Here is a 16,294-nt window from a genome sequence, read left to right as displayed (position 1 = left end):
CTTGCCTATGTGCCCTCACCGTAGTTAGTCAATAGAGCCTGGTAACTACGAGAGCCTGCCTAGTAACAGCAAGGCGCGATGACGTTGGCAAAATAAGGAGTAAGCAACGATAAGGGCAAGAGCGCCACTTACCTTTGTGACGAAAAGGACCCTCTCCGACCTTACTGTCGATATCGACTTCCTTTGACTGTCATTTTGATGACGATGGATAGGACTACAAAATGCCTCGGTTGATACCCCCGGTAAACACCTTGTACGCGCCTACCTGTTTCCACCGCAATATCCGCAATATCCGTAGCGATATCCGCAATATCCGTAGCGATATCCGCCAATATCCGTAACGATATCCGCAACGTCTGCAATATTCGCAATACCCAAAACATCCGCGATTACTACCCCGAGCACCTGTCGACCTATATACTACTCCTTTGTACTTTCTTACCTTCTTTCCTTTTTGTAAATGTCGCCAGTGGTCTGTACGAGTAGAGGTTACGTGGTCATGTCTCTTGATTAGTCATCCTTACGGTGACTTATCAGCCCCCTATTTAGGCACCGCGATCCTTATGATCCTCTGCGGAAGACACGAATGAATAAAAGAACCTGTTACCTTATATTGCAATTGCAGTACCCCCCGGGTGATACCAACAATAACTTTTAAAATTAGATAGAACAGTAAATATTTAAAGCTCTTTATCTTAAAAGCTTTAAAATATAGTAAAGTTATATTTTTAAACTCTTTATAACACAGGCTGCCTCATTAAAGTACTGGGGGTTAAAAAAATTTCAGGCAATAAGAAATTAGGGGGAGCATAAAAATGAGTGTTTAATATATACTTAAAGTTTTTACTAGGCATTCTAAGGAGGAAATAAACGGTTATTTAAAATGTGCCTTTTTATATTTATCTGGAAAGCTTCGCGTTCGGAACCTTTCCGTCCTCGTAAAAACCACTAAATATGTCCTCGTATAGAACGATTTCGTAACTGGTTTACTTAGGTAGAAGAAAGTAGTAATATCAGATCTAGGACCCCTTCGCCACCTTTTTATAACAAAGCTACCTTCGGTTTACCGAACCTTCTTAACGCTAGCGAGGTATTTAAGTATAAAAGCACCGCTACCGAAAGTTACTATAAATCTCCTATAGTGTATAAGGAAGAAGAGGATAGCCTAGATATAGAAGGCTAGGATAGCTAAGCTGGGTTTATATTTAATATAGATGCTTAAAGCTAGCAATTATATCGTTTTTATTAATAAATAACTTATGTCTATACACCCTGCTAGCCTTAAGGTGACTACTAAGGTATTATAGTATTACGCTCTTTGGAGTTCTATAGCTTTGGGGGGAATATTGGAAGAAATTATATCGAACTGAAAATGAGGTCAAAAAATGGGGACTTGTGTGTAGATTGATCTATGAAGAAAAGAGACTATATATATATAATGTAGACTAAGTCAGTAACTAAGTTAAAGGGTGGTCCTAGAGATGCTAATATAATGACGGATTAAAGAAGATAGCTACTAGAGGACTATAGATACGTGTTCTAGGCGGAGAAAATTAGTAACTATTTAGGCGGGATGCAGGAGGTGATAGCGGTGACGATAGCGGCGGTGGCGATAGCGCCCGTCCAGTCGCTGCTACCCCTATTTTAGAAAGGGCCATATTGTCAAACAAACAATTAGGTTATAAAGGAAGGACTTATATATAGATTAAACTACGAAGAAAAGAGACTATATACGGCATAGTTACAGACCCTACTATAGTATTAGGTATAAGTAATGTATATTGTTAGTGCGCTGCTAGGGACCTTAGTGTTAGCGACTTAGTTAATTGAGGTATGAGTACGGTATAAGGGACGTGTAAGCCTGTATAATTGGATTGTCTATAAACGAGAATCTAAAGCTAGAGAAAGGAAAGGAGAAGAAGAGTAGCGCCGGTCGAAGTAGGGTTCTTTTATGCGGTTCTTTAGTTACGTAACCTTAAAGTTCTACTAAGTTCTGCTAGTGCTGTAATACTTAGCGGCACAAATACACTAACTAGTATATAGAGATTTGCTGACAATATCCTTACTTTAGGATAAGTAGGAAGTGGTAGAGGAGTACCAACTTATTTTTTCTAAATGCTATTAGAGCTGCTAACGTTTCTAGCACTTAATAAACGCTAAAACAAAAGGTGCTCTAACAGTTAGGGTCTATCCCGTTAGATTCCCCTCCTAAACGTCTATAACAGAAACTACTAAATAACTAGGGTCTAGGGGACGGTTTAATATTTATAGTTATATTTATAGCGGCTGTCTAATACTAGCTACGGTTTCCATTATAATATATATAATTTAGCATTCTATATGCGTAAGATAATAGCATAATAATATTATAATAACTTATAAGTAAAGATTATAAAGTACATTATTCCCCAGGTTGAATAAAAGGAAAGGCCCGCCTCTATAGCAAATGAATATTAGTGATAGAAGACGCTGGCATAGAATAACTTACATTGGATTACCTTTAAGGTTTAAACAGAGATAAGCGTCTAAAATGTCAAAACGGTAAGTTCTAGCCCCGTCATAGCTAGTACACATGGTGACCTATAACTATAGTAAGTATATATATTTATTAAGATGTATAAGAGACGACTCTACATTAAACTAAGTATTATTATTATCTCCTTTGGCCATTACGCCGAGGAGAAGACTTAGAAATAAAATTTGCATAATTTCTAGAATGCTTTAGGTCCATCAGTCGCTAGGGTACAATTTTATTTAAATTTATTTAACTAGCGCTTGCTAGGGAGAAATAATTTAATATTCTTATAAAAGGGTGGCCCCCTAGAATTTAAATAAAGCTCAAAATGTAAGCCTATCTAAAAAGTAACGCGATATATAGAGATAAAGCCCACCCGTTATATACCCGCTACTACTAGAAGTAAGTTTATATACAGTTATACAACCTCTTATTACCTACCTAATTGTTAGTATGGTTATCTCTTGTTAAACAAACAATTAGGAATGAGAATTTATTTATTAAATATAGCTCTAGGGCCTCTATATATACATAAGAAGGGATTTAGGTCGATACTTCTAGGGGGGGACGGAAATATATTAGCTTTTAACTATTTTCTTATTACCAACTAACTAATTTGCATATCCCGGCCCTACCTAGATAGTGACGTTTCTATAGAGGCCACGACGTAGCCTAGTATAGTTATTATCTTTTAGCTTATCTGGCATCTTCAAAAAGCACTTTACTATATCTTTATCGGACTATATATAAAATAGTAGGCAGTCCTTAATTCGACTAGTAAGGTTAGTGCAAATATTAACTACTTACTATAAGAACCCTACGTTTTACCTAGTTATAAAGTCTCCGTAATATCTAAACCCTAAAGTATAGCTTAGCCTTCTTCTTATAATACTTAAGCCATATAAACCTATAGGATCGCTATTACTTATTACAAAATTACTATTAACTCTACGGTAAGTAGGGGTATTTTATATTATCTTATAGAATAGTGCCGGAACCTTAGTTTAAAACCTAATAAGGTACTCTCCTTCTATAACAAGATTTGGATAGGCTAAATAAGACTTATAGTTAGGAGAATCTATATTCTTACCGTCCTAATATAAGGGAAATATTAATTTTAGACGAACACTATTAGCGCAATTTACATCTAAGAATGTCTTATTAGGCAGGTAATGGCGTTTAAGAGCACCTTCAGCACTCCTTTAATAGTTTAAATAGTTAAAATTAAGCGCCTTCTAAGCTAGTACCTTAGGCGTTTTATCTTTAATAGTCTAAAATGATTTTAGCGGGTTAGGAACTTATAGGGTAAAGTTTCGTCGTCTTAAGTTACCTACCATTATTTGGAAGCCCTCTAGAAATGCCTAAATGTTTTCTCCAAAAAGAAAATAATACCTACAATAGGATATTAATCCAGTTATCTAGACTAGGGAGCTACTTACGCAAACATTTTACTAACTTGCGGCACGACTTCCGTACTACTATTTAGACGCATAAACATAAGTAATAGAGTCTAGTACGCTGAGTTGTCCTATAACACTGTATAAGAAGTGCAATTAGAGCTAATAAGTTGCTCGTAGGTAGTCTAAAATTAGAGGTCTTCACTTATTAGCATAAATGGTTTATTAAAGATAGCTATAACTTACTATATACGCCGTGGAGAGCGTATATATATTAAGATACTTTCCCTAGGGATATAATTAGATCTATTCAATATAAACCTATTTATAAACGACATAGCAACCACCAGAATGTGTTTAAGCTATTAAAAAATATAACAGTAATGACCGTGATGGTAAATCTAAACATAGCCATAAATGGATAGTCTGTAGGCTTTAGATGCTATTTATATTAAAGTAGTCCGCTAAAACCTCCTAAGAAATAATAGGAGTGGATTTTTAATAGCCATCTAGAACTTCTCGGCTAGCATATTTAGGCGAAATAATATATATTAAAAGCTTTAAACTTTTCTACCTAAACGAAGTAAAGCAAGAACTTTAATTGCTTCCACCTCTTTAATAAATTGCCAAAGCCTACCTAACTATATCCCCTAACGTCCTTTTCTCTTAAAGCTCCTAAGGATAGATATAGGGAAAGATAAAGAAGGCAGATGCTTTAGGGAATGTAACGCTATATAAACCCCTAAATACTATAGCCTAGAGGCTATATGCGTAGTATTATACGTAGTAAAATATAACGGATATAATAAAAAATAAAAATAAAAACATCCCCCAACGTATTTATTTAGTAATTATAATTTTCCTCTTTAACTCCTTAGTCGTTATAAAGGACTGTAACTTAAGATCTTTAAGTTGTTCTTTATAAATATCCCAATTATACGTTAATTCTATAATAGCCCATCTAAGAATACCAATTTCGTCTTCTAAATTCTGGATATATTAAGAGGTACTATTACATACCAAGGAAGCCTAGTTTATCAGCATTTACTTTAACGTAACGTCGGTTAACTAATATTAAGAGGCTTTTATTACTGGGTAAAGTATACTATTATTCTATATAGAATATTCTAACTTCCAAAGAACTATATTTTAAAGACTCGTTTAAGCAAACTAAATAAGAGTTGGTTATAGAGATATAGCGTCTTAGTATATATATTTACTTAGTCGCACTATATTAGTTTTGGCTAGTATATTTTAAATAATATAAACGGCATTAATTAATAAAACCGCCTAGCTAGGTTTAGGCTATATAGATATAACCGCTTTAATTCCGTAAGCTACATAATATAATTAACCTAGCTTATTTTAGTAAGCCCTCTAGAAAGAAACTAGGAAATCCTAAAACTTAGTAGGAATATCCTTTTTAGCTAGGTTTAGTGGAAGGTCATATATTTCTAAAAAATCCAAAAACTATTGCTTCTTTAACTTACTGTTATTAGGCTAAGGAACGGGTATAGGTGTCGTAAATTAAACTATTAGAGTTAAGCGTTAAGAGTGGCCGAGATTAGGAGTTAATTTTGGAGTTAACCTACATAAGGGCTAATGCGGCCGTTAGAAGGATAAATCTAGTATCAAACTTCCATAGAATTATCCTAGAGTAAAATCTCTAGCCTTAACTTTACCTATAAGAAAGTCCTTACGCCAGGCTTTAAATTCTTCTTTAATTTTATAAGCCTTTTCGTAAAGGTTTTAGTCCACTTTACTCCCCCATAAACGTCTTATAGTGGCTCTTGTTTCAAAACTATAAAGCCTTAAAGAAAGTTGCTTACCTTTAAAGGTAATATAACTAGCATCAAATATTAATAATATAAAGGTTAGCATCTATCTCTTTATTATAAGCCTATATTTTATCTTTAAATTAATTAATTCCGTACTTTGCTTTTCTAGGCTATCTTTACCTTCCTATAAGACTGTTACTACTCCTTTTATATTATCTCTAGTTAGAACGGCCTAGCTTTTATTATTTAATCTTTCGTTATAAAGTATTTTAGCTATCCTTTTCGTACTATCGCCAATATTACGTATTTTTATAGATTCGCTACCCTAGGGAATATTACGTTCCCATCTTATACTATATTGCTTTACATCCCCATATCTAACAGCATATATCTTATTCCCGCGAATTTCCCTATAAGCAAAGACCTAGTATAGGAGTTTATGGGCGGTATCTTTCCTAAAATTCCCTAAAATTACCCAATTTAGATAGCCGTTAAAGTAAGTCTCCTCCTCTATCAAGTTTATAGCATTTTTGGACAGATCGTCTAATTTAAAACTATTCAATTCTAATTTAAACCCATTAATATTCTTAATCCTATCCAACCGGCCAAATTGCTTTATATTAGATTGCTATGCGTTACGTTACTATAGAACAGATTACTGCTATAGGACCGACTGCTGCTATAGGGCGGATTACTTTACGTAGGATTGCTATAGGTTAGGACTCTCAAAGAATAGATCCATTAATTCAAATTAATCTAGTCCTACCTTTCCAATATTACTCTTAAGCTAACATATCCTATCGCTGACTTGGTCTAGGTCTTATTAATCTTCACATATAAAATCTTCCTCATTTAACCGGGCTATAAGCTTATCTCTTATACCTTTTAATTCTTCAAGACTCTGTTAAAGTGATACAACTTTAAATACTACAGCATCTTAAATCTTACCTCTATCTCTAGTTGTTAACCTTATTAATTATCCTATTTTACCTATATTGCCAAAAGTAGTGCCACTAGTTACCCTTTTACCTTTTTTATTATTAGTAGTAGCAGTTTTAGGAGCCATTATAACTCGTAGAGATATTATAGGTATAATTTAATAAGTCTTATTATATACATTTATATACAATAAGAGCAAGATTATACTAGCGTCTAGTTTTCAAGGACGAAAATTCTGCAGGTGGCCACTAATATAACACCCCACCCCCATCTTTCTTAAGTATAGCTATCCGGCTAGTACCATAATGCCTAAAAGCCTTATACATTATTCTCGCGCTACTGCAGCTTCAGGGCCATCTCCATTACTACTAGTAATGCAAAGATATTCCTTAAGCTTCCAAGTGACCTCTACATAGTATTAGTAACATGCTTATCGCTTAAAGGTTATCACTAACCCTCTAGGAGACTAGCAATAGGATCTCTGGCGCCTTACTACGTATTGGTTTAAAGCTCGCGGTATTTAGGCTTCTAACCTTTATATTCCTCAACCGGCCAAAGTGCGGCTTATTAAACGTTTAAATTTAGCTTATTAACTTATTCCCGCAGCCCTTATATCTATTAACCAATACCTTCCAATTCTCTTTTAGTGCTCTCCTTTAGTTTACTAAGGCGACGCTCCAGTAAAAATCGATTAGCTTTACTAGAGGAGGGTTAGTCGCTATAAAGCTATTTAATAATAGATTAGGAGGGGAGTATAACGTAATTCTAGTAGTAATAAAATATCTTCTTAATTAACAGATATGTTATTACAAATTAGAAAAATCATAAACCTTAGACTTTTTCAAAGGGTTTTCTATTAAAGATCAATAATTAATTATCCATATTTACAACCACCCTTTATATACCCGGAGTGCCGCGGATTTACTATAAAGCGCCACAAGAGGAATTAACGCTATAGCGGAGGATAAAACAAAAGTTAATACCAGGTAGAGGTAAGTTAAGGGCGCAACGCATACGTGGCCTTACTATGCCGTGATTATAATATAGGCTTTACCGCCAACGGCAGTAAGGATTTAATACATAGAATAAACTCTAAATTTATAATAACTTTTACCATTACTAAAACTAACTATTCATGTAATAAAATTTCTTATTTACCGCTTATCTAAAGCTGCCCCTTATCAACGTTCTCTTATGCCACTTATCCACTTTCCCGTCTAACTACGCCAGCATCTCTAAGTTTGCCATTATTTTCTTAAAGAATATCTCCTCCCGCATATACTCTGGCATTAGAGGCCTACGTAGACTTAGGAGCTAGGCCGCTTTATAGGTACGCGGCTTGCTTACTTTTGCTAGACTTACAGTAAAATCTAATATATACTTTTAAATTAAAGCAGGGTAAGCTCTTACAAGATCTTCTTAGGAAGGAGGCCACGCTAGTTAGTTAGGGCTAGAATTATACGTATATAATTGGCTATTCTTTAGGATACAGATCTAAATATTTACTTTATACCGTGTTCTAATCTTATTAGCTCGCTTTATAAAGTTATTTTTACATTTTTAGAAACTTTCTTAAGCCAATCTTCTAGATGCCATTGCTATATATATGTAAAGATGTTAAAAGAGCGCCAGGGCTACTTATTTTATATTATAGTTAAATAAAGGGGGCCGTTTTTATAACCCATCACGCATTATAATATAAGTTTTGTACACCCCGCAAAAATCTAATGTTATATATATACTTATTAACGGCATTAACGGCTCCTAGTTTAGTACCTAAAAAATATCCGCAATGGAAATTACAAGCTAGTACGCTATCGCGGTATATAGGATTGCTATCTTACCTCTTTTTTACATAATTTTTTGCTCCTTATTAAAGCTCTTAATTATATACCTAACTTTCTTTTTTTTTAAATACATTATCTATTCTTACATAATAATAAAACTTGGAAGATTATATCTTACCCACTAGCGCGAATTCTTTTTTATAGTAAGAGTGACTCTAGTAAATATTATCTTGTTTACTACTTATATCGCGGTAAATACTCTGGCCATTACAATTAAGGCCAATTCCGTTGCGCTAATAGGCACTCAGGCGGCTCTCATATACACCGCTAATCTTGCCTTACTTCTTCCCAGATCCTTCAGTATTGCTGCGGATAGTTTATATCTATCTCTTCGGACATATCAAAAGGTTCATTAATGTATTGGGCTAATGACCCTAATCTAAGGAGCGATTTATTTAATAATAACGCTTCTCTCTCACAATAGGGCCCAGCTAGATCGTCTAGATATTACCAGAATTATTATAGGTATAGAGCCGCTATATATTACATAAGGCTTACCATCTTTCTATATAGGCAGGATCCGCCTTAATTTTAATTTACGTAACTTTGTTACCACTATTCCAAACTTTTATTTATAAGTTTTTTTTCACCTCCCACTTTTTCCTAACTATTACCATAGTTGTATCACTATAGCTTTATATTAGCCCCGCTAAGATAATATCTAGAATCCATCTTACTATAGGCACTAGACTTTAGATCCTCCTTCAGACGTATAGGCTAGCTTATTGGATATTTTAAAACCATATACAGGGCAAGCCATAGCCGTCTATAGTTATTACTAAAGGCTTTAGCGGCCTCTATATTACTATAACATTACCTAGGCCATAGAGGCGAGGCCCAGGGCAGTATATATATCTTTCCGCTCCTAATATAAGCATCTTTTCGGGGCTGCAACGTCATCCATTTATAGTATTTAAATGGCCTTCCAATAACAGTATCTCCCTTCTTATCCAGCCCAAGAGGGGCTTCATAAAACAACTACTCTAGGCATATAAACCCAACCAAGATAAACTAACTCTACGAAAATTAAAAATTAAAGAATACCGTGGCCTTATCTATATTAAAGGCCCATATAGATTACAGCACAATTTTAGGGAGTATAGAACGGTTATTATATTTATAAGCGGCTTTAGGATTGCTAGTCACGTTCTATACATTAAGGATCTTATACAAAGATACCGCCTATTTAAGATAAAAACAAGAGATATTATACTCATTTAGTGTTTAGAAAAAGGTCGTAAGAAATAGTCCCACTATAAGAAATCTACTAATTAAAATAACCAGCTAAGTTAGAGTTAATTAGAGATTTAATTAACCCATTACTTAAGGATAACAATAAGAATAATATAAAAAACAAAAGGAAGCAGGGTTTTAGTTATAAAGTAGATAATCCCGGTCAAAGGCCCAAAGGGTTAGGTAAAAAAGTAAGCCCTTTTTTTCGTCAGGGTGGATATTAGGCTAATAATAGTCGCAGAATATTAATATTTATACTTATAAAGACGGCGAAACGCCGTTACAGGTGCGCCAGGGGAGGAGATAGGTAAAAATTAAGGGGCAGCCGAATATACCGGAAATAATTCATACTCTTCTAGAGTTGCGGACGGGCAGGATCACAATCTCCAGTGAGTTTAAACCATTATATAAATCTCTGTGCTAACCTTAGATCCATAGTAAGTGCAAATAAGAGCATACGCGCTGCTATACGCAATGCTGTGTCCTCAAAAATGCATAACAACGTGCGACTGATAGAGTTAGACTTCCAGCCAAGTAAGGTAAACGAGCTAAGTGACACAGAATGTAAGCCTAGCGGTCTAGAATTCGAATATCGTGGGATTACATAAGAGCTATTCCGGAATAAAATTTGTCTGTTGGCGGCATACCTACGTTATAGAGACTGGTATATAGTTGCTTGCTAAACTAAATTCTTCATATCATCCCTCGCGGTGCATGCTTTTTAAAAATATCCCCTAATCCCCAAAATGCTAGCCAAGCTTCTTTAATAAGACCTTATTTCCAAATAAACTTATTAACTGCTTTACAAAGACTATTAACCAAACCCTTGGAAGTTTCCAACGTATTAACTGCGGAAAGGCGCTAGCCGACTAACTCGTCCACGCTGAGATTAACTACGCTAAGAAAATACTTAATTTGCAATTCCTGCGCTATTTACTCTACTACATCTCAAAACTACTAGGCAAAACCAAAACAATCTTAGTAGAATTTAATCTCCAATCATAAATGGCCGTTCTCCTTAGTAAGCTCCTCGAGGCGATAACTTAAATCCAACTTTAGGGCGCTTTTGGCTAACTATAACCATTGGTTTTGAGCCTCTAATGCAATCATACTTCTATTTCTACCTCTAACTCTATAATTAATAGCATTAATCTCAATTAATCTTATAGGTAGGTGTATCGCCTATCGCTAATATCTCCCAATCATTTATGAGAGAGGTATAGCGCGATAAAGTTAAATTAGATAAGGCGAGTGCGGTAATATTAGTATTAAATACCTTATAAACTTCGGACATTATCTTAACCAGTAAAATTATTACTGGCCAGCATTAACAGTTATATAGAGCAGGAAATTAAGGCGGCCTCTTTTGCATATAGCCCAAATAAGCTAAAGCGACACGGTTAGCTAATAGAATGGATTTGCCCCAACTAGTTACCCTTTTCCCTACTTATGCCGGTGATTTTAAAACGCTAGGAGGCGGCATTCTCAAGCAAATAAGAGATTATAAAGATACGGCCAGGCAGAGCCGCAAGCGTAGACTAGAAAGCCAAAAGGCTCCTATATCATTTAAATTGTCATCTTTTATAGTTAAGCCATCTCCGCCAAAACTAGAAGATCCTAATAGGTACTATATAGGAATTTACAAGCAAGAGAGGATATAAATTGCGCAAGAAGTCGTATCACCCTACTAAGTGGTTAAAATAAAGCGAAGCTATAATAGAGAAGTATTTCAGACAAACTACAAAAACCTTCTCAATATACTTAATTCTTTTTACTACAATAGATCGCTATTCACTGTCTTTAATCGCCCAGAGATCACTCTAGCCTAAGTATCTAGTTGCCCTATAAAACCTAGAGAGCCTAAAATTGCCACAATTACTAAAGAGGTAAGCTATTACCTAGCCTGACGGATTTTATACTAAGAAAGTGCAGGTACTATAGGCAGTTCTCTATTTAGAAAAAGCAGGGTTCCTTATACTAAAATTCGACATTAAAACTATCTTTATTTCTAAGCATAATGGATTTATAAAACTTAGTATGCTTATATTCTCAGGTAAACTTACAATTAAATACTAAATATAATTAGCAATAGATAAGAATATCATCCATATAAGTAAGGCCTCTAACGTAAGCGCTTTAGGAGAGTTATTAGTCAGTATAATAGAACCCCACAACATCTGCAAGAAGCCCTTTTAGCTACTTTACTCTTCTAAGTGGACCTCTAAGGCCCAGAGCTTCCTTCAAAATACTTTACACGTTTTATATAATAATCTATAAGACGTATATTTGTCCAAGCAACCTTTAACCTCCACTAACCCTATTAGGCGAAGTTCTTATCACATTTACCAAGTCCAAAGACTCTAGCTCGGTATGCCATTATAGCGAGGCAGTTGGCAAAATTAAGCTCATAGGAATTTGGTAATAGATTGGAAGAAATTAAGGAGTCTTAGCATAATAAAAATACGTAGTAATTCCAAGTTTATAGGTTTTACGCTACAAAGATTCCTTATTTGATCTGCGAGTCCGCTTTTTACCTCTTCCCTCTACCTCGTCCGCTGTGTTAATCTCAATTATTTTCGCCAAATTGGCTATCTCTTGTTGCGCGTCTTCGAGCTGTCCAGTTAACTCTTTTACTTCCCTCTATAAGCCTAGATTTGCGTTAATAATCGTGTTTATCTGGGTTTATAGGCACAACTTAGGATTTACAGAGTAAACAACCTCTTGGAGAATTGCGACCTTTTAATCTATAATTGCTTACTCCATTAGAAGGTCTAATATTGTCAGTGCCGCATTTAACCCTCCTTCGGGCTTCTTACCCCGGAGTTGGGCAATTTCGACTCGCAAGCCGTCCGCGATATTGCCACTCTTTTCCGCAGCTTTATAGGCGCAGTCTATAACCCTCTTGGCATTGTCCCGTTTAGCTTCAGCCTTTTTTAGCTTTATTTCTAATTCTTCACATCTCAATTTCATTAAGTGTATAGTTTCTTTATATTAAGCCCGTTCTGTCTCCAGCTCATCCTAGGTCACTCCTAGAGCAACCTAAATACTTTTAAGGTCACATTCAGCTTTCTTAAGGTCACTCTTAGTTTGGCGAAGACATTCTTCAGCTAAACGGCAGCGTTCTTTAGCGTGCCTAACGCGGTTATAACACTCTATAGACCAATCCCAATAAGTTATTAGGTACGGGCCCAATGTCTATAAGGTGGATAATTAACAAACGTTTAAGTATAGTGACCTAGATCCTTACAGTCTAGGCCTGGGCTGGCTAGTATGCCTATATATGATAAACTTAAGAAGCCATTAGAGAGTGGTCCAAATTTAGGTCTTATCTTGAGAAGTGGGATTTTATATGCATTTACGCTAGCATGTTTGTGCCCACAGCGAGTCTCACTCGTCAAGGGTCAGCATTTTTATTTAACTAATTGACTGCCCTCCACAAAATGCTATATTTTATTTTTGGAACGTCTAAGAACGTTCGCAGAAGAGCTCTTCTATTTACTATAACTGTAAATCTCCGCTAGTATAACCATCCCCGTAGATCAACCCATAGCAGCATTCCTTATAACCGCATAGCAGACATAGGAATATGTCTTCCGTAATCTGCAATCTAGAGTTAGCTTGTTAATGAGGATAGTGTTATCTACAACCTATACTGGATATAGAGAATCCGGCAGTGGGAGAGAATAGACATATTTAATCAAGCTAAGTTAAATTGTTCGCCATCTCTAATTAAGCTAGTTCGTCGCTAATTGGGGCATTATATTAAAAATCATATGCAGCATTATCCCGCGTAGGTTTTGTGTTATTTCTCGCTTTTTTCTTCTTTGCGTTTCGCTTTTTCTTCTTATTTATCTGCTTCCACTTACCGCTTAGGCCGTCCTTACTTCTTTCCCTGCCGGGTTCTACCTCTTTATTATACTTATCTATAATAATTGTCCATAACAAATTCTTATTCTCGAATTTAAGGCGTTTAAGTAGTTACACTTCATCTAGGCGGTAAGGCAAGCGTTAGTTTTAAGATTCCTCTATAATATAACAAATATTAGCGTACAAAACGATACCCAAAAGTACTATAAAATAGAAAACGCCTATTCCTTCACTTATAGGACATTTTCATCACACCGTTGTTTTAAGTCTTATCGTTACCATACAGATAATAGTACGGCAACTCCACCCATAACCAGCTATCAACATTTTTTAATGCTTACCCCGCTTCTTCAGCCGCATTCCATAGCATTTCACTAGTATTTACTAAAGCTAGTGGCGGCATCTAAAACTAACCGAAATCTTTAGTTGCTGATCACATTAACCCACAACACGAGGGAGGCCATAGATGCATTTTTTCGCGCTTAAAGCATTTCTGGCGAGTATAAAATTAACTAACGAGTTCACTGTTTTCTCTATCGGTAACATAGAAACCCTAAATTACAATAAGCTATTCCTCAAGCCGAGTGCTACTAATTTAGTTAACTTTAATTCCATTAAATCCGTTATCGGTTTTAATATTCCGGACCTACTAACTCTTCCAGAGCTCTTAGAATTTAACTTAAATCAAGATTAGACCCAAAACCTTGATGCTTTCGCCGATTAGCTATTTAGCAAGCTTAAATCAGAACCCGTAATAGGATTAGGGCTTAAGGATAGTTCTACTAACCCTGCCCCTGCACCTATACAGTTAAAAAGTTATAAATTAGGAGATCGTGTATTAGCGGCATCTCCCCATATTGTAAAGGAGCTATATAACCTATAGGAGTAAATATAAGACCTTAGACTTATGATATAGAATAAGCTTAACGCTATGGAAAGGAGTGTGATAGGGGCACAGCATTACATTAACAATCTTATCCCGTGGACTACTAAGGTGTACTAGACATTAACAGACTTTATATTAGGGGCATTAATAGGCTAAGAGAAGGGTGGCGATTAGAAAAGGTTTGCGTCATTAAATAGTAGGGTACATTACGAGCATATAAAGGATTATAGCTGCTAGAATTATAACTTTATTCAAAAATCACTTTAAACCATTACTTCTTATTATGCCTGGTATTAAATGGGACCCTAAATATATAGCTATTATGCTATTCTTTGCCTCTTAAAATTAATCTTACGTTAAATGCCGTAACCATTTAAAACGTATAATAGGATTAAAGCGTTTGGTGTATACAATTCGAAATAAACTGCAAGAGATTCGCAATAATTATAAACGTTTATAGGATATAGAGACGAAATGGCAGGTTAGAGAAGTAGATTAGTAGATTAGTAATTACAAAGTATTACAAGCCAAAGTATCACCAGAAGAGCTAGAGGAGTGGAGGAATAACTTAAGGAAATCATTTAAAGAGCTAGCAAGTAGGAAAGCATCTAAACATTAAACGATTTCACCAGACGACGAGCTTATAAGCGCCCTAGCATTGAAGCTGGGGTTAGGGCTTTGCCAGTCGTAAGAGGCGTGGACTTTCGCTTGTAAATACCTGCGGTGTATAAGCGGGCGAATAGATAACCGCCCATTGGGCTTCCTTATAGGATTATTAGAATATTAACTTCCGCACTATGTTTTATAAGGGTATATTTTCTATTAGACAGTGTAAGCCTAAACCAATAATAAAGGATACCTGTTTGCTAAAACTAGCACCCTATGCCGCACTCGCCAATCTACGGTTTTCACGAACCCCGCTGTTTGTATAAGCCGTACGTCTAAAGTTAATATTCTAACCAGATGCGCCAGGATGCCATGCATGTGGCGTTAACTGTTTGCGTCTTCTAAGCGTTCTATGCGTGCCGGAGAACTGGTGGAGTTGGTTATATATACTTAGTCCATGAATAAAAACTATAGTTGTATCCCAACCTACAGTCCATTATTTTCGGAAAAGGAATCATAATGTCCCTGCTCGTTCTTACGCTATGTTTTACAAAGTACAGCGCTTTTACGCTTCGTGAGTTTCTTTAAGATATTAGCGACATATAAACTAACTAAATATTCATAGCGTGGGTAAACAGTACTACGAACACCATCACATTATATAATCTAAGTTTAGGATCATTGGCTAGCACAAACCTGTCTACTATAGCGACATTTAATGCGACTTTAACCTTATAGAGGACGAATTGCCTATCTTTAAATACATCCACTAGGGCTTTTTACAGCTCCAAAACAAATCAGACCACTCTCTCCGCCAGAAGAAGCATCCTACAATCCCTAGGCACGCTACCATTCACTGTAATACCTACGACCTCCATAACGTTCTCCATCCTATCTTCGTCGCCATACTTCACCTCTTCCGTAATTTCCTTATTCTTCACGAATACATCTACTGTACAATCTCCCTCCGGTACCTTCTTACTCCCCACACTCCCTGCACCTCTCACACTATCATCGACACCGTCGCCATTCTCACTATCGCCATCGACCTCACCAAATTCAGCACAGTCATTCATAACAAGCACCGCAACGCGTCAGGCGACACCCCTGACCCTAGCATCTATCATATCCTCAAATATAGTACCTAAATCGTCTAGTACCCCAAGATCAACTTTACCCAGCGCCCAAAGTAGTGCTGCCGGTATTTCTTCCACAGTAGCTTCGAA

General features: G+C 35.9%; 1 protein-coding gene across 1 annotated transcript; it reads left to right on the top strand.

Annotated features, from left to right (window-relative positions):
- Window positions 1–9,313: 9,313 nt before the first annotated feature.
- Window positions 9,314–9,697, top strand: K441DRAFT_536318 (uncharacterized protein; the record flags this gene model as incomplete). Its single annotated transcript, XM_067642407.1, has 2 exons — window positions 9,314–9,410; window positions 9,483–9,697. Coding segments are annotated over 2 exons (312 nt in total), but the record flags the coding sequence as incomplete, so codon positions are not given.
- Between the last annotated feature and the right edge of the window lie 6,597 nt (window positions 9,698–16,294).

Source organism: Cenococcum geophilum (assembly GCF_001692895.1).
Source record: "Cenococcum geophilum 1.58 unplaced genomic scaffold K441scaffold_3, whole genome shotgun sequence".
In the NCBI taxonomy this organism is placed as follows: domain Eukaryota; kingdom Fungi; phylum Ascomycota; class Dothideomycetes; order Gloniales; family Gloniaceae; genus Cenococcum; species Cenococcum geophilum.
The sequence above is the reverse complement of the archived record's forward strand: the minus strand, read 5'-3'. Positions and strand labels throughout refer to the sequence as shown.